Source organism: Peromyscus maniculatus, chromosome 4, assembly GCF_049852395.1.
Source record: "Peromyscus maniculatus bairdii isolate BWxNUB_F1_BW_parent chromosome 4, HU_Pman_BW_mat_3.1, whole genome shotgun sequence".
NCBI lineage: Eukaryota > Metazoa > Chordata > Mammalia > Rodentia > Cricetidae > Peromyscus > Peromyscus maniculatus.
In genome coordinates, this window is record NC_134855.1 from 102,929,128 (window position 1) to 102,949,011 (window position 19,884).

The 19,884-nt window shown below is 42.6% G+C and overlaps 1 protein-coding gene across 3 annotated transcripts in view; it reads left to right on the forward strand.

Annotated features, from left to right (window-relative positions):
- Slc12a1 (solute carrier family 12 member 1) overlaps window positions 1-19,884 on the forward strand; it is an 83,656-nt gene that overhangs the window by 20,394 nt on the left and 43,378 nt on the right. For all 3 annotated transcript variants that reach the window (XM_076570542.1, XM_006993926.4, XM_006993927.4), the window contains exons 8-12: window positions 2,207-2,334; window positions 7,768-7,852; window positions 16,627-16,778; window positions 17,886-17,993; window positions 18,335-18,458. In XM_076570542.1, coding sequence (XP_076426657.1) covers window positions 2,207-2,334; window positions 7,768-7,852; window positions 16,627-16,778; window positions 17,886-17,993; window positions 18,335-18,458 — 597 coding nt within the window. The remainder of the gene's footprint in view (window positions 1-2,206; window positions 2,335-7,767; window positions 7,853-16,626; window positions 16,779-17,885; window positions 17,994-18,334; window positions 18,459-19,884) is intronic.

Below are 19,884 nucleotides of genomic sequence, written 5' to 3' on the forward strand. Positions count from 1 at the left end.
GGAACAGAGACTACAATAGGAAAGGAACCTGCAGCTGGGAAAAATAATCAGCCACTGCTGAGCACTTAGGTCAAATCAAGTCCTCTTGTCTTCCTGGAAGACTTTGTAGCATCCAGCCTTGCTGGGACATAACCTGCTGCCGATCACTGTCAAACTTTCAAGCAGTATGGCTTAGGGGACGGGAGAGATTGCTCAGCCTTTCACAGCAGCTCACAACCATCTTTAACTCCAGTTCCAGGGCATCCAACACCCTCTTCTGGCCTCTGTAGGCACCAGGCAGGCATGCAGTATACATACATATATGCAAGGTAAAACAGACACTTAAAAGAAATGATGGGTGAATTACTTACATATTTCCTTGTGGTAACATCATAGCGTGTGAAGCTGACTTTTGTCTCCCCAGTCCACTTCTACTTTCCTATTTTCTACCCTAGCTTACTCAATACACAGCTGAGGTTTTAAAAAATATCATTTGCAGCCGGGTGCATTCCTTTAATCCCAGCACTCAGGAGGCAGAGCAAGGCAGATCTCTGTGAGTTCAAGGCCAGCCTGGTCTACAGAGCAAGATCCAGGACAGGCACCAAAACTACACAGAGAAACCCTGTCTCAAAAAACAAAACTATACATATACATATATATGTACATATATTATATATATATATATATAAAATTTGCTTCATTATGTATTCAGCTATCAGCACCTGTGACCCGCTCCCCATTTTTAAAACCAGATCGTTACTGTGGTTCCTTTATTGACTTTGGGCTTTACTGTCCTTCCTTTTCTGTCTTTTCCCTGACTCTGCATCTCCTGATGTTTCCAACTTTCTTTCCCCCTTTTCTCCTCCCAGATTTCTTCCTTTGTACAGTTTCTTCTTCTTTGTCTTCCTTTCCATCTTTTCATTCAAGTGATTTGGTGATTTGGTGACCATCTGTAGGTCGGTGTTGCCCTACGGACAAAGCGCATCACCATTCTCATTCTCTGAGAATTTGGTATAAGGACCTAAGACCAGAACTCTGGGAGGAGGAGCAGAAGACTTAGAACACTAGGAACAGGTTTACAGTGCGGCCTCCCTCCCACAGGTCTATTTGAGTTTCTCAAAGGCCTGGAAAGGCAGGTTGCTTAGAGATGCATACATGTGAGAATGTGGTTATGAGGGGGAATGTGTAGTGTGTTTGTGAGAGTGCTAACATGCTCCTGCAAAAATTATTTTTTCTTGGCAATATTTATTTGTTTATATATTTGTTTATAAAGATACATATATATATATATATATATATATATATATATATATATATAATCTTTTTTTTTTTTTTAGACAGGGTTTCTCTGTGTAGCTTTGCTCCTTTCCTGGAAATCACTTGGTAGCCCAGGCTGGCCTCAAACTCACAGAGATCTACCTGGCTCTGCCTCCTGAGTGCTGGGATTAAAGGTGTGCGCCACCACCACCCAGCTGTTTTTATATATTTTAATTCAACTTTTTTTCATACAATATATTCTGATCACAGTTTTCCCTCCCCTGAAACTCCTCCCTAATCCAATTCTACCCATCTCCTCACCCACCCAACTCCATGCCCTTTCCTTCTCTCTCTCTCTCTCTCTCTCTCTCTCTCTCTCTCTCTCCTTAGAAAACAGGTAAACAAACAAACAGAATAAAAAAAAGAACAAAGAACAAAAAACACAGACTCACACAAAAAACGAAACCCATAAAGCACAAAATCAGAAACCCTTAATATACAAGCAAAAGAACTGTAAGAACAACAACAACAAAAAAATTCCAACAAAGCAATATGAGACAAAAGTCCACAAAAATACCATTGAGTTTGTTTTGTATTGACCAGCCACTGCTTGGTATGGGGCCTCTTATAAGTGTAGTTTGTATGCTCAGTAAGACCCCACTGGAGAAGACTAGTTTTTTCCTTCTAGGAGAATTCCTTATCCCTTTTTTCTATTTCTTCTGTATTCAAAGAAAATAAACAAGTGTGGCCTCTAATGACCTTTTCAGAGCTGTCTAGAGGTCTAAGACCTAAATATGTATCTAAAATGATAGATGCTCTGGTACTTGGGGAACAGTAACCAACAGTTTAGGGTTAAGTCTGTTTCCATTCTAAGGATCTATTTCCATTTGGAAATACAGAAGTCAAGAATGTAGGCTTCTACAGTGTGGCAAAACCCAACAGGATGATGTTCCCTTTGCTTGCATTTCAGCATCCATATTTGCCGAAAACTTTGGGCCAAGCTTCACGAAGGGTGAAGGCTTCTTCTCTGTCTTTGCCATCTTTTTCCCAGCTGCCACTGGGATCCTTGCTGGTGCCAACATCTCTGGAGACCTGGAGGTATGTAGTTCCCTCTGCTTTGTAGCCCTTGTGGCTAGACTGTAGTTGTTGGTAGCATGAGAAGCTGTACAGACTAAATATGACTTAGGTCCCAGAGACTCAAGAGTGAAGGTTTCTGCAGGATTTCTTGGTTGTTCTCTCTTTCTCTCTCTCTCTCTCTCTCTCTCTCTCTCTCTCTCTCTCTCTCTCTCTTTCTCTCCTTTAATTTTAAATCTAGGCTCTTGATAATATAGTATAAATCTAAAACCCATATTCAGTGCCATCCAAAAGCAGAGTATATTCACAGGAAGTTATTTTTCAATAAAATGAACATGTTTTAGTGACTTACTATCAGAATCTTTCTTTTCCTTTAAAAAATCGTAATGACTAAGAATACAAGACATTTGAGGACAAACAAAACCAACTCGGCAATAGCAAAGCGAGCAGAGTCTGACATGAGAAGCCTGAGTACAGCAGGGAGTCTCTTGCCCATTAACTAGAGACAACCTGGTGAGGCCGGAGAGCCTCACATCTTCACAGGAAAGGAAGTGGCTGTAGAGGCTCAAATTCTGTGGAAGTAGGGGCTTGACCTTTGGCCATATTCACTGTGTATCTTCTGAGATAGCACGGCCTCAACAGGTACTGACTGAGTGAGTGAATTAAGGTGTTTAGATTCACTATGCTAGCGACCACGCTGCCACGGTAAATTCTTGAGCAGACAGCGGCATGGTGAGGTCATGTCAAAACTCAGAAAGTCACAAACTTGGGCAAAACATTTCAGCTCCTCTCCTCGCTTAATCAAATTTAGTTATGAACTCCCGTTTTCTCACTAACTAGGAAAGTATCATCACACCGATTTAAGCTCCCAGAAGCTACAGACAGGCTTTTAAATTGGAAAATCTTATGCTTTCTTTAGACTTCTTAAAAACAAGATGCTAGCCGGGCGGTGGTGGTGCCCGCCTTTAATCCCAGCACTCGGGCAGAGGCAGGCGGATCTCTGTGAGTTCGAGGCCAGCCTGGGCTACCAAGTGAGTCCCAGGAAAGGTGCAAAGCTACACAGAGAAACCCTGTCTCGAGAAAAAAAAAAAAAGGTGCTTAGTCAATTCATCTTACCTAATGCCTGAATGAAGGCCATGCAGGAGACAGCCTTTGTTAGAGTTAGGAGCGATGGAAAGAATTCTCTTACCCTAAGCCACAGTAAGAAAGCATCATAGGTCATAACCAAAAGCAATGCCTTCCGATGTTTCCACATCTGTTCTATCTGATTCTATTCTCCAACACTGGTTTCACCTCATTGAATTGATTTCATGGCATAGTAGATGAGGGAGAGGAGCCTCAGACTTAGCTAATGGGGTTGAAACAGCAGTAGGACAGCACAGCACAAGAGTCTGGGGAACAAAGGGAGTCTGGAGCTCCAGGAAGGAAGGCAAGCCTGGAAGCTACTGCATGGATGAATTTATCCAGGTAGGTATAAAAGAGAGGCAAGAAATCTAAGGAAATTTGCAGGGGGGCAGGGGCACTCAGGGAGGGAGGAAGGGAGGAAGGAGAGACAGACAGACAGACAGACAGACAGACAGACAGACAGAGAAACTATTCAGCAAATGGAGAAACCAACAGCCCATAGGCCCAGGAAAAAGGGAAGTGAAAAGTAAAAGTATCTGGGACACCAGAGCATAGTTAAAAGCCAGAGTAGCCAAACATGTTAGCTCCCAAAGGTGAAATATTCTGGACAATGGCAAGGAAACTTCTGTATCTCTAGACTTGATTTCTCTCTGAAGGTGAAACCAAAATAAATATAAAAATAATTAATAATAGTCGAGTCAGTTTAATTTAGGAAATATTGTTTATTCAATATACGAAGATATAGGTGAATACTCTGCTTCCAGACTCAGACTCCTCAAGATGGCTCCTCGCACTGCAGGGAGGAGTGACCAGGAACAGCATAATGGGTGCACAGAGCCCCATCCTGAGCATTCCGGGTGCAACAGCTGTAGCAGGACAGGAGCTGCCCTGAAAATCGGGGTCTAGGAGAAGATTTGGGAAATATTTCTAAGATGCAAAATTAGGATGTGGTTGTTACACCCAAAAAAGCAGAAACCTAATTGATTCCTTACTTATATTCGGTCCTGGCTGGGGGGCACTTTTAATGATGGGAAGGAGAAGTAGCTTGGATTTGGGATTAATTCTGGAGGAGGGTGAAAACTAAGAATGAGGCAAATTCCCAAGTGTCCTCTGTCAGCAGCAAGACTAAACATTGCCGTTTCGGTCTGATCTTAGAGTACAGGCTCATACATCAACACACTGACATCACATGTTACCCGTTAGTGCCGTAGAGTCAAGGTGTCCCTGATGTAAGGTGGACTCCACAGCTTTAGAGCTTTAAGGAGGCAGCTTCAAGGGAGAGCCATCTTCGTGTCTGCATCACAAGATTGCCTTCCACACTCCGCCTCCTATCCTGTTATGCTCCAGTTCAGTCGGTTACAACTTCACCCAGATCCCATGAAACTTTTGTGGGGCTTTTGGGAGGTGCTCATACATGAGTGCTTGTGAAGGCCAGAGGTCAACATCAGATCATTCCACACATCACTCGCTTTGGTTTGGTTTGGTTTGGTTTGGTTTGGTTTGGTTTGGTTTGGTTTGGTTTGGTTGGGTGATAGTCTCACTGGAACCTGGGAGTCATCAACCAGGCTAGACTGGCTGGTCAGTGAGCTCCAGGCATCCACCTTTCTCACCTCCCCAGTGCTGGGATTCTAAGTGTGCCCCACACTTGCTTTTGTTCCTGTGTTCTTTTTAAACATGATTCTAGGAATTGACCTCAGCCCCTCACTCATGCTTACACAGCAGACACTTTACTGAGCTACCTCCAGCTCCCAATACATTCTTAAGCAATAAAATGAAAGGTAAAACATGATGTGAATTAGATTAAGTAGGGCCCATTTCAGCCACACTGCCCTCGCCTCCCTCCCAGGAGCTGTTGTATTGCATGCACCTGCACATTTGCTCTGGAGACAATGGTGTGGAAGGAAGAGGCTGGGTAAATGTGTACCAGCGAAATCCCCATATGCAGATGTTCCTAGAAGAATTGGAGCATATGGATTAGTGGCTGCATAAAGCTGGTTACAATGCACCCATGTGGTGCAGGTGTGCATGGTTAAGTCATGATTTCCAGTGGTTGGGCTGTGTCTGCATTCACCAAGTGTGACCTTTTCAATGGACTTGATCATCATATTTAAGTTAAAAAAAAAGTTCCAACTTCATTTGCCTGTATTGATGAGACCTGTGTCCCCCAGCCAGGAGACCACTGCCTACTGGGATTCTACTTTTCTCTGCTCAGTATTTATTGACTCTTTCTGAATGCCAGATAACTGCCTGTATAAGAAAATCATGCATCAAAATATCTGTTTAATAATTCTTAAATTGAATTAAATATAATCCAATATTCTGCTTGAAAGTCAGTTTGATATAATTTACCAATCCCTTCCAAAACCAGGTATAACATGGTAAATTAAGTATCATGTGGATTCAATTCAATGTATGCACATACATTTATAAGCAAGAGAAAAGCTTATTTTCTGGTATAGGGTTGGCCTTGCCTCTTTACTGAGCTTACTTGTGGAAATGAAGAATTTAGAGAGACTGTAGAATTTAGTAGATGATCCCTTTTGCTCAGCCAGAACTGTGTTTTTTTGTTTTGCTTTGTTTTGTTTTTCTTTCCTTGTTTTAATTAAAGGCAAGCCTAAGCTCAGTATAAGACATACATATGCCCAGATATTATCAAATCAACATGCCAGGTATATCTGTATCTGATGCTTCTTCACAGTTCAGAGAGAGAGGGAGAGAGAGAGAGAGAGAGAGAGAGAGAGAGAGAGAGAGAGAGAGAGAGAGGTCTGTTCTACTACAACATCTCTCTTTAGAAGGGAGGGTTCTCTTCAGTTCAGCAGTGAGGTTTTGTTTGTTTGGTCTTGTTCCTTTAAAAAAAGATTTATTTATTTATTTATTTATTTATTTATTTATTTATTTATTTATTTATTTATTTATTATGTATACAGCATGTATGACTGCAGGCCAGAAGAGGGCACCAGATCTCATTACAGATGGTTGTGAGCCACCATGTGGTTGCTGGGAATTGAACTCAGGACCTCTGGAAGAGTAGTCAGTGCTCTTAACATCTGAGCCATCTCTTCAGCCCTTGGTCTTGTTCTTTTTAACAGTTGGATTTGTTTATTAAAAATAGAGCCACAGCCAGGCAGTGGTGGCACACACCTTTAGTCCCAGCATTTTGGAGGCAGAGCCAGGCAGATCTCTGTGAGTTCAAGGCCAACCTGGTCTACAGAGCGAGATCCAGGACAGGCACCAAAACTACACAAAGAAACCCTATCTAAAAAAAAAAAAAAAAAAAAAAAAAAAAAAAAAAAAAAAAACCACTTTTCTCTTTTCCCTTTTTTACTAAAAATAGATCTTTTTATATAACATATTCTGATTGTAGTTCCCCTCCCCCTGCTCCTCCCAATTCCTCCCCACCTTCCCATCTAGATACCCCCCTTTCTGTCTTTTCTTAGAAAACAAACAGGCATCTAAGGAATAATAATAATAAAATGACATGTACTGCAATAACATAAAACAAAAACAAGCAAATATAGGACAAAACAACCAAGCAAGAAAAAGAGCCAAAGAAAAAGCACAAGAAACACATATAGACACGGAGATACACATGTTCACACACATAAGAATCCCATAATGGGGAGGGGGGGAGAGCATGGGAATCTGTGGCTATTATGTGGAACTGAATGGTGTTGTAAAATAAATAAATAAATAAATAAGTAAGTAAGTAAGTAAGTAAATAAATAAATAAAAAGAATCCCATAAAAACACTAAACTGCAAGTCATTATATATAATATATATGCATATATATTATTTATATATATATATATATATATATATATATATATATATATATATATATATATGCAAAGGACAGGTAAGGCAAAAAAAAAAAAAACCTGACTTATGAGACAAAAACCTCCAGAGATGCCATCGAGTTCATTTTCTGTTGGCCATTTACTGGTGCACATGGAGCCTACCCTTAAGAGTGGTTGGTTTCCCCAGTGAGACTCCCATGGAGAAAGCTAATTTCTCATTTGTAAGTGGTTATCAATTGGAAATCACTTCTGGGTTAGGGATGCAGGCATATGTCCACTTTTCCTTTCAGCTCTAGGATCCCACCTGGTGCAGGTTGGTGCAAGCTCTGTGAGTTTATATGCAGCACCAAGTTTTATATTCCATTATTCATTCTAAATACTCTGTTCGAAGACTGTTCACTTTGCCATTTGCTAGATAGTTTCTTGAGAGCTTGTCTTCAGAGGCATAGTTTAACATTTTGAAAATACAAAAATAACTACTAGCACTCTGTTTCTTACTCAGTTCTGCTTTCTCCTCTGCACAATTTTTCACAGGATCCCCAGGATGCCATCCCCAGAGGAACCATGCTGGCCATTTTCATCACCACTGTTGCCTACATAGGTGTTGCTATTTGTGTTGGTGAGTAAAATGTGTTTGATGTCAGAATTTCAGGGAGCCCAGTGGTTCTTCGTGTCTAATGGCTTTCAATGGAACATAAGTACATAGAAAGTTTAGGGGGAGGTTGTTTTGCTTTAAGGTAGCAACTTTACTTCCTTTCTTGATACTTAATGATGTGTATCTTTGGGGGCCTTTGATGCAATTAAAATGCAATGCAAGCATCTTCAGCTCAGTATTTTAAAAGAGCCTATCAAATTGCCATTATGCCCTGGTCCAAAGAAGGCCACGCCTTGCCACCCTTGGTGACTGCACTGCTGAGAAAGCTGTTGCTTCTAGCACTCAGCTCTCTTGTCCTGTGAGGTAAGTGAGGACAAGAACAGAGCAAAGTAGAAAAAAAAAATCAACAAAACCCAAACCTGGCAAAGGAAAGAATAAAAGATGAGGAAGTCACAACACTACCTCATCTCTAACTTGGAAGTGTCATTGACACAAGCTGCCAGGAAATCAGAACAGCCACAGCTGTTAGCAGTGTGGAAGCCAGCCCCATGCTTCTCGGCGAGCAGAGCATGCCCATGTGCCTTTTCCAGCTGCTCACAAGGCAAGCGTTGGCTCTACCTGCTGCCTGCGGCCACATCTCCTCTTAGGGCCATGGCATGCTTATGCCATAGTGTGAAGGAAGGAACGTGTTTTCCAACATGCAGAGAAGAAACCCTCTCTGGTGCACAGTGAGGAATGCAGGCCCAGGCTGGAGAGTGGTGGGAGCTTGATGGCCTATTGACCAAATGACAAACTCCAGTAGTCCTCTGCTTACTATAAGAAAATATGGGAAAGTCCATATATAGCAGCTGGTGTTATCTCCTGGTCGTGCCTGGCCCATGGTCAGGACAAATCTCTCTCACCTGCAGCTGCTCAGACCCAAATAAACACACAGATGCTTATATTATTTATAAACTGTATGGCCATGCGACTCAGGCTTCTTGCTATCTAGTTCTTATATCTTAAATTAACCCATTTCTATAAATCTATACCTTGCCACGAGTCTCATGGCTTACCAGTACTTTACATCCTGCTCCTCATTGCGGCAGGGTCTCCTGACTCAGCCTTCCACTTCCCAGAATTCTCCTCTCTCCTTATCCCACCTACACTATACTTTCTGCCTGGCTACTGGCCAATCAGCATTTTATTTATCAATCAGAGTAACACATTCACAGCATCCACAGCATCTACAGCAATATATCTTAAATTATTTCTGAAGAAAAGAAAACCAAAAAAAGCAAAAAGCTAAGACTGTTGCCTATCTTGCTGCTTCTCTGTGAGGAACCTGGTAAGTCATTCACTGCCCTGTGGCATTCTGAGCTGAGTTACACAGGTAGACGTTTTCTGATTCAATGCGTTTGAATGTCGATGACTTTAGAATGGCACGCAAGCTATCTGAGGTTGTGTCTTCCAAATGTGGTTTTAAGTGAACCTGTGTGTGTGTTTAAGAAACAGAAGAGTTGAGGGAATGAGTAGTTAGTTGAGTGTCTGTACTTTGGCAGGGGAGGAAGACACCCATCATGGGAATCAGTGTTAACAGTGGCTCAGGACTTTGAGCAGATCTATCGTGAAGGTCACAAAACACATGATCCCAAAAAGATGGTTGGGTGTAAAGTGAACAGTACAAAGAGGCAAAATCTAGGTGGATAATTTTTCTTATCAGTCAACAGCCATAATCCCAAGTGTGTACACAGAGGATAGCAGGCTACTGCTCACAGCTATGATGACATTCACTGGGAATTCCGTGACTATGGAAGCAGGGTGCACTTCATTTCCACCCCTGGGAACTATCTTTTTTTATTATTATTATATATAGTGGTCTGCCTGCATGTGTCCCTGCAGGCCAGAAGAGGGCACCAGATCTCATTACAGATGGTTGTGAGCCACCATGTGGTTGCTGGGAATTGAACTCAGGACCTCTGGAAGAGCAGTCAGTGCTCTTAACCACTGAACCATCTCTCCAGGCCAGGAACTATCTTTTAAAGAATTCTTTTTGTCTCTATCTGTCTGTCCAGGTCCTTGTCTTCACCCTCAATTAAAACAGTCTCTTTGTTGTTGACTGCTGTACACACCAGGCTTTCTGACCTGTCGTCTTCTAGGGAATCACTTGTCTTCCCTTCCCACCTCACTATAGGAGCACAGTGACACATACCACCATGCCTGCCTTTCCATGGGTTCTGGGGGTTCCTGTAAAGGTCCTCATACATGTGCAGTGAGCACTTTACTGACTGAGCCATGTGCCCAGCTCCTAATGGAATGGCTTGTCTAGGATTAGAACCGGTAATCGTGTACTCCATAAGCAAGAATCATACCCTCAGACCAATGGGCCACCTTGGGGGCTGTCTTTAAAGGTAGTAGTAATAAGTAAGAGACCACCCACGGTGGAGTAGGAAAGCCAAATGAACAGCTTAGTTAGTTGACATTTGGTTTACAAAGAATCTGTCTTTTATATTTAAATCCTTGTGTATAGTTTACAATTATATCCATATATTTCAATCACCATTAAATACACCATGGCAGAGATTATAGTCAGAAAACCTCATAAGGAAAGTAAAAAATTAAAATATATACTCCATCTTTCTTCTTTGGTTCATTCCCTTGACATCTTATTCATACGCATCATTGTTTCAACTTCAGCACAGTGGTTGCACCTTAGTCTGCTGCTATCTCAGCCAGCAGTTGCAACTCCACAGTTAATAGCCTGCTTATCTAGCAGCGGCCTGGCCACTCCGGCCTCAGCCTAGTGAGAATTCTGCTCCCACAGGCACCGGCCCTGTCGTTGCCACTTAAGGTAGCTTTAACTAATCTCTATCATTCTGATTATGAATTTAAGACTTAAGATTCAAGAGCTGGGGTGAAAACCTGTGAGCTCAGAACGGCTGAGTAGTAACCAGCTACCCCTCTCCTTGCTGCCATCCACAGAAGACCAGTGCTTCTGGTCCACCAAGCCAGAAAACGCTGTGCCGCTCCAAATCCCACCCTTCTACTTCCTGTGTGTGTCTCTCTCTCCTGGTTGTCCTCTCGTGCTTGATGATTACTTTCTGTCAACTAGTTGCTGACAGAGCCTCCTGACCCCAGGTTAATTTTATTTAATTAACCAAATGCAAACTCAGGGTTCACAGTCTGATCAAATATCCCCCAACACATCTTTGTATTTTCTCATCCTTGCCCTCCCACAGCACTTTCTTATAACCCCTTTCCCTCCCTTTAGTATCTTTCCTCTCCCTACTTAGTTCCCTTCTACTTCCATATCATGTATATGTATATGTATATGTGTATGTGTAGGTATGTACAGAGATATACACACATAGAGAGATCCAGATTCAAATCTAAATTCTACATATGAGAGAAAACTCGCAATATTTACCTTTCTGCGTCTGGCTTATTTTGCTTAGCATGATGATTTCCATTCCATCCATTTTCTAGCAAATAACATATTTTTTTTTTCTTCTTGAGAGTATTCATTGCTCTTGAGAAGGAACCAAGTTCAGTTTCCAGCACCCACATGGTAACTCACAACCATCAGTAACTCCAGTTCCAGGGGCTCCAATGCTCTCTTCTGACCTCTGCAGGGACCAGGCACATACATAGAGGCCATAAACACATGCAGGCAAAGCATACACACACACATTAAAAAACAAATAAGTACATTTAAAAAGATAAAGTTTTTTTAAGTGCTCACAGTTCTGTTTCTGAGACTCTACCCTGGAGAAATATTTTAAAACTTAGAAGAAAAAGTTAATGCACAAAGATGTTCATCATTACAAAGTTTATAATAGAAAACAGTGGAAGTACTCAAGTGTGTGAAAATAATGAAACAGAAAGAAGATTGTCTCGCCATTAATATTAATGGCTAGTTAGGAAATATTAATATTTTTCCCAAAGTATTGCCTTATTATTTACTTCTTTGTTCAGTTAACATACAGAGGGATGTATGCCATCACAGCATCCACAGAAGTGCGTGTCAGTTCACTTGGTTCTGAGCTGTCCCCTTCTCCACTGCTCTTTCCCATACCCTCTCCTTGCCTCTTCCTTCCCACGTCATTTCCTGCTTCTGCTTTGCTATTTCCTGTGTCCCATTACTCTCTCTATTTCTCACCTCCCCTAATATCACGTCATCTTCTCTCATAATCCCCATTCTCGTTCTATGGCCTACAAACACACACACACACACACACACACGCACACGCACACGCACACGCACACGCACACGCACACACACGTATGTATAATTGTAAATCTAGGTTCTATATCTGAAAGAAAACATGCAGTATTTGTCTCTCTAAGGCTGGTTTGTTTCACTTAACATAATGATTTTCAAATGTGTCCGTTTTCCTGCCCCTGACATAATTTCATTTTCCTTTCCGGCAGCATAAAATGTCATTGTGTAAGCATCACACATGTCCTCCATCCATTTGTATGTTGACAGACATTTAAGCTACTTCCATGTCCTGGCTATTGTCAGTGAGAAGCATGGATGTACACATATCTCTGAGATACATCTACTTAGAGGTTTTTGTGTATATAGCCAAGAGTATATCTGGGTCTTATATTAAATCTATTTTCAGTTTCTTAGGAAATATTCATACTGGTTTCCATAGGGGCTATACAGGTTTACATTCCCACCAACAGTGACTAAGAGTTCATCTTTCCCCACATCCCTACCAGCATATGTTGTCCTTTGTTGTCTTTTTCTAAATTTTATTTTTGATATTATACTCTAATTACATCATTCTCCCTCCCCTTTTTTGTGTAAGATACCCCTTTAAGCCTCTTCTGCAGCATGGGTTTGGCACACTTCACAATCATGGTATGTGCCTGTCTTGGGGGCCCTTATTTCTCCATTGATTTGAAAAGATGACTTTGCTGGGTATAGCAATCTTGGTCGACAGTTGTTTGCATTGGGGGCTTGGAATATCTCCTTCTAAGCTTGGCTTTGAGGGTGGCCTCTGAGATGCCTGGTGTTGTGTTGTTTCTGCTTTGTAGAGGAGTTGCTATTTCCCCTTATAGCTTTGAAGATGGTTTTCTTTGCTATGTATTTTCAGCATTTCGACATCATGGAGATTTCTTCTCTCGTTGTGTCTATTTGGAGTTCTGAGTGTTTCTGGTGCAGGAATATCTGTGTCTTTCTCTAAATTTGGAGAGTCTCTGGTATAATTTGGTAGATTCTCGATGTCTTTAGTGCTGGCCTCTTCTGTGTTGTAGGTTCTGAGCTTTAGTGTCTCAGAGCCCTTAGATGTGGTCATGCTTGTTTGCTCCTGTGTTTCCTGTGCCGATACCTGACCGCCATGCTCCATCGACCCCAGCCTCCATCTCTGACATTCTTCCTTCTGCTTGGCAGGTTTCTTAGTGACCGAGCCTGCTGGGTTTTTATTGGATTCAGTGAGTTTTTTGTTTTCAATGCATCTGGGTTTGTTTGCTTTGCTTTTCAGAAATTTTCCTTGCTGAGTTTTCTGTGTTGTGGACTTGTCACCCGTGTGGCTCATCTCCTCCTTCATTTTTGCTGCTTTTTTTGTTTGTTTTTCTATTTGCTGATGTTCCTCTCTATGGCCTGAATCAAATTCATCTGGTAGTTTGTATCTTCTTTTAGGTTATTGATCATTTTTACCAGAAAACCGAAATCATCATGCTGCATTTTGCACATCTCTGTACCTTTGGGTTTAGCACTCATGGAGTTACTATCTCTTGAAAAAGTCATGCTGCGGGCCTTTTGAAGTTTCTTATGTTTGTGTGGTTAGTGCATCTCTTGGTTTAGATATCTCTTCTGGATTTTTTTTTTTGAGGGGGAGGTCTTACTTAGTTAGTTACTCTTGCAGTCTCATTCCTCACTACCAATGAAGGAGGATACAAACCTCTCTACTCACAATAACATCAAACCACATGAGACACAGAAATTCAATTACAGCCACTAATATGTCACCAGCCACCATGAATTGAGAATGACATTACATCAGAATGTGCTATAAATGAGAACTGAATGAGATGCAGGAAGGTGAAGAAAGATGAGAAAAATAAAAGAAATAAGGTTAAAGAGCTAAAAGAAAAAGAAGGGAGTGGAGAAGAGAACAAAAATAGAAAAAAAATGTAAAGAAAAATATTTCCCAATTGTCAAAAACAAAATTGAATAAATATAATAAAGAGGATAAAAATAAAAAAACACAAGAGTATTTTTAAAAAGTCTGGGCTGGAGAGATGGCTAGGTAGGTGTTAAGAGCACCTGCTGGTCTTGCAGAGGACCCAAGTTTGGTTCTCAGCACCCATGTTGGGTGGCTCACAACAACCTGTAACTCCAGCTCCAGGAGATCCAATGCCTGGGGCCTCTGTGAGCACCCACACCCATAAGCACATACCCCCACATAGACACACACAGACACATAATTGAAAATATAAATCTCTTTTTAAAAGAAAAGAAAAAAGCCAATGAAGCAAATTCAAAATACTATGAAATGTAGAGAGGTATAGGGGAAAAAAGGAAGGAGAGAAGGGCCAGAAAAAGAAACAAAGAAGGGGGAAATGTTGCCCCAAAGTGGGGACCAAAAAATGCCTAAAATAAGATAAATGTATGAAGATATAATACAGTGAAGATACTGATAAATATGCAGGACAGGAAAAAAAGGGATCACACAGTAGGGAAAATTATATTAGAATGTCTTCTGCCGGGTCTTCAGAATAGAAGCTGCTAGTTACAAGCGTTGGGGGAGGGCAGTCGGTTGAATCTGGGCTCTTGCCTCTCCTCTGGTGTACACTGTTGCCTAGTCTGTACTGGACAAGCGCACGATGTCTGCCAGCATTCACTGTCTAGCAGCTGTTCTTCTCAGGGCACCAGGGGCCGCTGCTGGCCACTCTGTCCCTCTGAAAGCTGGACAGGTCCTCTCACTCTCCTGAGACGCCCCGAGCATAGACCTGAGGTGCCTGTTCTAGCAGAAGGATGTCTCCTAAGTGCCCTGGGGACGTGGGAGCAGCCACAGCACAGGGATGGGTACACGTGGAGGACCTGACTTGGTACCGTCAAGGCCTCCCAAGCATTAATCATCTGCTGGAGGGTGCACCCCTACAACTTCTGAGTTTTGGGGCTCTAACACAGCAAACCACGGTTATCTCTAGAATTTCATCCACCTGTAAGCTTCAGAGGCATCGAACGCCAGGCTTGATAAAATCTCTCCCTGGCCACCTGTACTTTTCATTTCATTCACATCCAGCTCTCTGCTGTCCACAACTACCTCCCTGCACCAGTCCTCACCAATGGTTGTAACAGGCCCAAGGGAAGATCTTCACAATGCCTCCTAAGCCCCACTGCTCTGAATCCCTTTGACAAAACGGCGTCTTTCTCACCGATGCCGCCTCATCAGCTGGAGAAATCACTGTCTCTCCAAATACTACAGCAGGATTCAAGCTCATGAGGGCTTTGGCTTGTGCTAGTGCTGGGGTTGGAGCTGCCTGACCCTCACCTAGCTTATCTTTGGGAGGGGCTGCTGAGTCCCATTACCCAGCCAGGGAACTGCACAAGGGAGGTTCTGCTGGGCTTGCCACTTGGTGCAGTGGTACATCTCTGTTCAGCTCTTTTCTTTTGTGGATTTCCAAAGCCTTGCCTATATTTCTGTTTAGGATGAAGTCTAACTTTTTTTATTCTTTTTTTTTTTTTTCAGCAGTGCTCACACAGGCAGAAACTATGCCACCATCTTACTGGGTGGTGCTATCTTTATCATTAAAGCAATTAAAATTACATATATGTGACCTGAACAAGGAGGCATCCACAGACATGCTAATGTGGATGGGGGGGGGTGGTAGGAAAGCCCACAAAGCCTCAACAATAGGGAAAGAGCTATAGGGAAGGAAGGAATGCTGAGAGCGGAAGAAACCATCTTCCTCAGGGAAGAGCATGGCAACTGGTTATCCGGTACTATATGGCCAGCTCTGGAAACACCGGCAAACAGTATTCAGACTAAGCACAATGATTTCATGTGTTTAAAAATACACACACACACACACACACACACACACACACACACACACACCAATTAAACAAAAAAGAGGCCATGAATTTGAAAGAGCAAGACAAGTGGGTATGTGAGAGGGTTTGGAGGGATGAAAGAAAAGGGAGGAAATGATATTATTACATTATAATCTCGAAAAAAAACATTTAAAATTACATCTAAAGTAGAATTATAACTCTATTTCTGAAACACATGCAAAGAATACCTGAAAGCAAGGCCACATTTTCTTAGTGATTAGATTTCCTAGTGCCTTCTCTTGATTGCCGCCTCTCAGGCAACGGGAGTTATTAAAAATCGTGGGGTCAGTAGAACTGAGCTAGATATGAGCTGCATACATGTTATGCCAAAGCAGGACCCATTTTAGGAGATCAGAAAATCAGAGTCTCAGCGCCCAAGCCTCCTACAAGATAGCCTCGGGAGTGAGGACCACCCAAGGCAGTGTGAGTGAAAGCCAGGGTGTCCACAGGACTCGGAGGCTGGGAGCTCCAGTGACTGTGTCTCAAGAATTGACAGTCCGCACAGGCTCTGAATATACATGTTCAGACTCAGTGCCGACTAAGCATGTTTTAGACCCAGACCCTCAGAGAACAGGACGCTGACAAAGGCTGCCAAGATGAGGAGATGATGTGGGGGTCAGGGATTGAGCTCAGTGCCACAGCATTTGCTAGCATTTGCTTCACGAGCACAAGGCCCTGGGTTCTGTCCCTAGCACTGAAAAGGAGCAAGGGAAAAAAAAGCAATGACAGACAAACATTGTTCCCTCAGCGGCATGTGTGGTCAGAGACGCCACCGGAAGCATAAATGACACCATCATTTCTGGGATGAATTGCAACGGATCTGCAGCCTGCGGGCTGGGCTATGACTTCTCGAGATGTCAACATGAACCATGTCAGTATGGGCTGATGAACAATTTTCAGGTATGCACCTTGGGGGGGGGGGGTGTTTATTGCCATTGTCTGCATTTTCAGAATATCAAGTATAGTAAGGCTTCTGGATCTGCAATTGATTATATACTGATTGATTTGAATCAAGCAAGGAGCAGGTGGTGTGGGAGAGAAAGAGATCATGCAGGCATGGTGTGGTGGCAGTTCTTGTACTTTTCAGGCACTGTGGTAAGGTGTGAGCTGTGCCACCAGGAGGGAGCATCACATTGTTCCATAGCTTCCAGTCAACTCTGTGAGATGCCGTGCTGGATTGGAGTGCATTTTGTGTACAGGCTTTAGATTAGAAAAATCTAAGGTGGCCGCACACGGCCAAGAGACAGGGCAAGGAGAAATTGTGAATGAGAAGCTGGGACAAAAATGAGTGCAAAGCAACATGGGAAAGCATGGGACTTAAAACAAACTAATTGTCCTACGTGGTTGGTAAAGAGAGTAACAAGTAAATGGACTGAGAAGTCTGCATCTGTCTAATTTTAACAACCAACACAGACACATCAACTCAGCTGAAATCATTATTCCAAAATATGACTCAAGCTGATAGGCTCCTCATAATCATGGAAAATCTGTTCCCAGGGACCGTGTTGGTGCTGGTATCCTTCTCATTGTTATTCCGAGGCAAATCATGAGTATCTCAATTATGTCAAAAAATAAAGTCAGGTTTAAAGAGCACAAGGAAAGCAAAGGTTTGGAAACTCTTTGGTAGAAGAAGAAACAGTGCCTGTAAGGAGACTGAAGGCAGACAAGCTGTCCGCACACCTATCCAACACCACCCGCTGTGGGGTAGAGCTTCCTCCCACCAGAGCAACGGGGAGCGCGGGAGAGGCACTAGGAGAGTCCTTGACAGTACTCCCTTCTTTAGTTTTTCCAGTGTTTTCTAAATATTTTGTGGTGGGTATCTGGTGCTTGGTAAATAAAAAGAGAAGTATTACAAACTCAAGCGTGAAGTGGGGTAGTGGTGGAGCATTAATTTCTAAGAGTGTGAATCGCAGGAAGCGGAGAAGGAAAAAGCGTGTTGAAGAACAATTAACTTTCAAACTGTTTGTTGGGTGAGCTGCCTTATCCTAAACCCTCTCTCTTCTCAAGGTCATGAGCATGGTGTCAGGGTTCGGGCCCCTCATCACCGCGGGGATCTTTTCAGCAACACTCTCTTCAGCCCTGGCCTCCCTCGTCAGTGCGCCCAAAGTATTCCAGGTAATAATACAGCCATGCAAGCGTACGTACGTGCGTGTGTGCGTGCGTGCGTGCCTGTGCTGTCTCCATGGCATGCGAAACACACTGAGATAGTGGCTCCCACCAGCCATCGCTTTCCATCACTTTCTGCAACCATTAATGTTCGCATCTGGCTCAAGTGCTGTGTCTGCCACATAGTCAAGATCGATTCCGATAATATAAAGAATGATGAGCCTCAGTGTTAACTTGCGCCTCGGATTGTGCATCGCTTAATCTTTCCCAAATCTTCTTTTCTGAATCACCTAGAGAAAACGACTGTGCATAGACATAAATGACAAATGTCTCCTCTTTTTTCCCATTAGGCTCTGTGCAAGGACAACATCTTCAAAGGACTGCAGTTCTTCGCAAAGGGCTATGGGAAGAACAACGAGCCCCTGAGAGGATACTTTCTCACTTTTGTGATAGCCATGGCATTCATCCTCATCGGTGGGCAGTTTTCTTGCCCTGTTGGAAAGCCAAAGATTCTTCTTATGATTCAGGCTTTTGCTTTTAGCTTGAGAAATCAGCTGGTTTATCTTAAGACACTGTCTGGAAATGCTAGCGTTTGTCTAAGAAGGAAGCGAGAAATCCTTAGGTGAAGAGGGTATTTGAGGATGCAAGGGAGGCTGTAGGCTTTTGTCTGTTTTGGAACCTGAGTGTTAGAAGCCCATCCAGCCAAATGCAACTGAACCCTTCCTGCAATTCAGTGCATCCTAACCATGGGAGGCACACACACACCCCGCCCCCACCCAGCTCTATGTACCAGCCTGATAGCTCTAACCTGGCAAGCTGAATCGTTATGCCAGTGTTTCTTCACAGGTAGCTACTTGGCCATCCGCTCAGAAGCACCAAGGTGTCTCTGAAAGTGCAGATTTTGCAGGTCCAAACTTAGGGCTGCTGAGTTAGAATCGCTGAGGATTTGGAATCTCCATTTTTCACCCTCCCCTTCAAATCGCTCCTTGACATGAGTTTTTTTGAGAACCACTTACCTAGACTATAATTTGGGTTTTCTTTCCCAAGCAATCTAGAAGTAGCCACAAGGTCTTGAAAAAGTGTATTTGTCAGCTTCCACTATCCTTGCTCTCCCTTAAGGCCCAAACTAAGGGTTCTTCTTTGCATGTGAAACCCTGGGAACAACTATAATATATGTGTCCTTATACGATGTCTATGAAGTTGGGAGGGCTACATATAACTCCTAGTAAATTTGTTAAATTTTTAAGAAATTAAATAAAAAATGGTTTATATAGAGAGATATTCCAACAACACTATATAATGTTTAAGACTTCAAATTACTGCCCTCTGCTGCATTTAATGTTTCATTACATTTGTGTGTGTGTGTGTGCCCGTACTATCATGTAGGTCAGAAGACGCCTTGTGGGAGCTGGTTCTCTCCTTCCGCGAGGGTCCCTGGGACCTAACTCATGGCGTCGGTTTGGCAGCACACACCTTTACCTGCTGAGCCATCTCTCCAGCCTCCTTCTTCTGCATTTAAATGATCACACAATCAACTTTTTAAAAAATGTACCCATTAAATTATCCCCCTTTAAATCATTGATTTAATGTAATGCCTACATAAAATTATCTCCTTAAACTCACATGAATTTCCATCCTACATAGTCTCTTGACTATTTACATAGCAGATAAAGAATACAGGATCTGGTGCATCCAAAATTGCCCTAGAGTAACTCGTTGTGCACTTAGTCCTGGGGTAGACAGAGGTCTGGGTTGTCTGTTTTCTGACTGGCAGATTTCCTTGAGTCTTGCTCCATGGAAACCTTGCTGAGAGAGAGAGGAGGGGGGGAGGGAGGGAGAATAGATATAGATATAGATATAGATATAGATATAGATATAGATATAGATATAGATATAGATA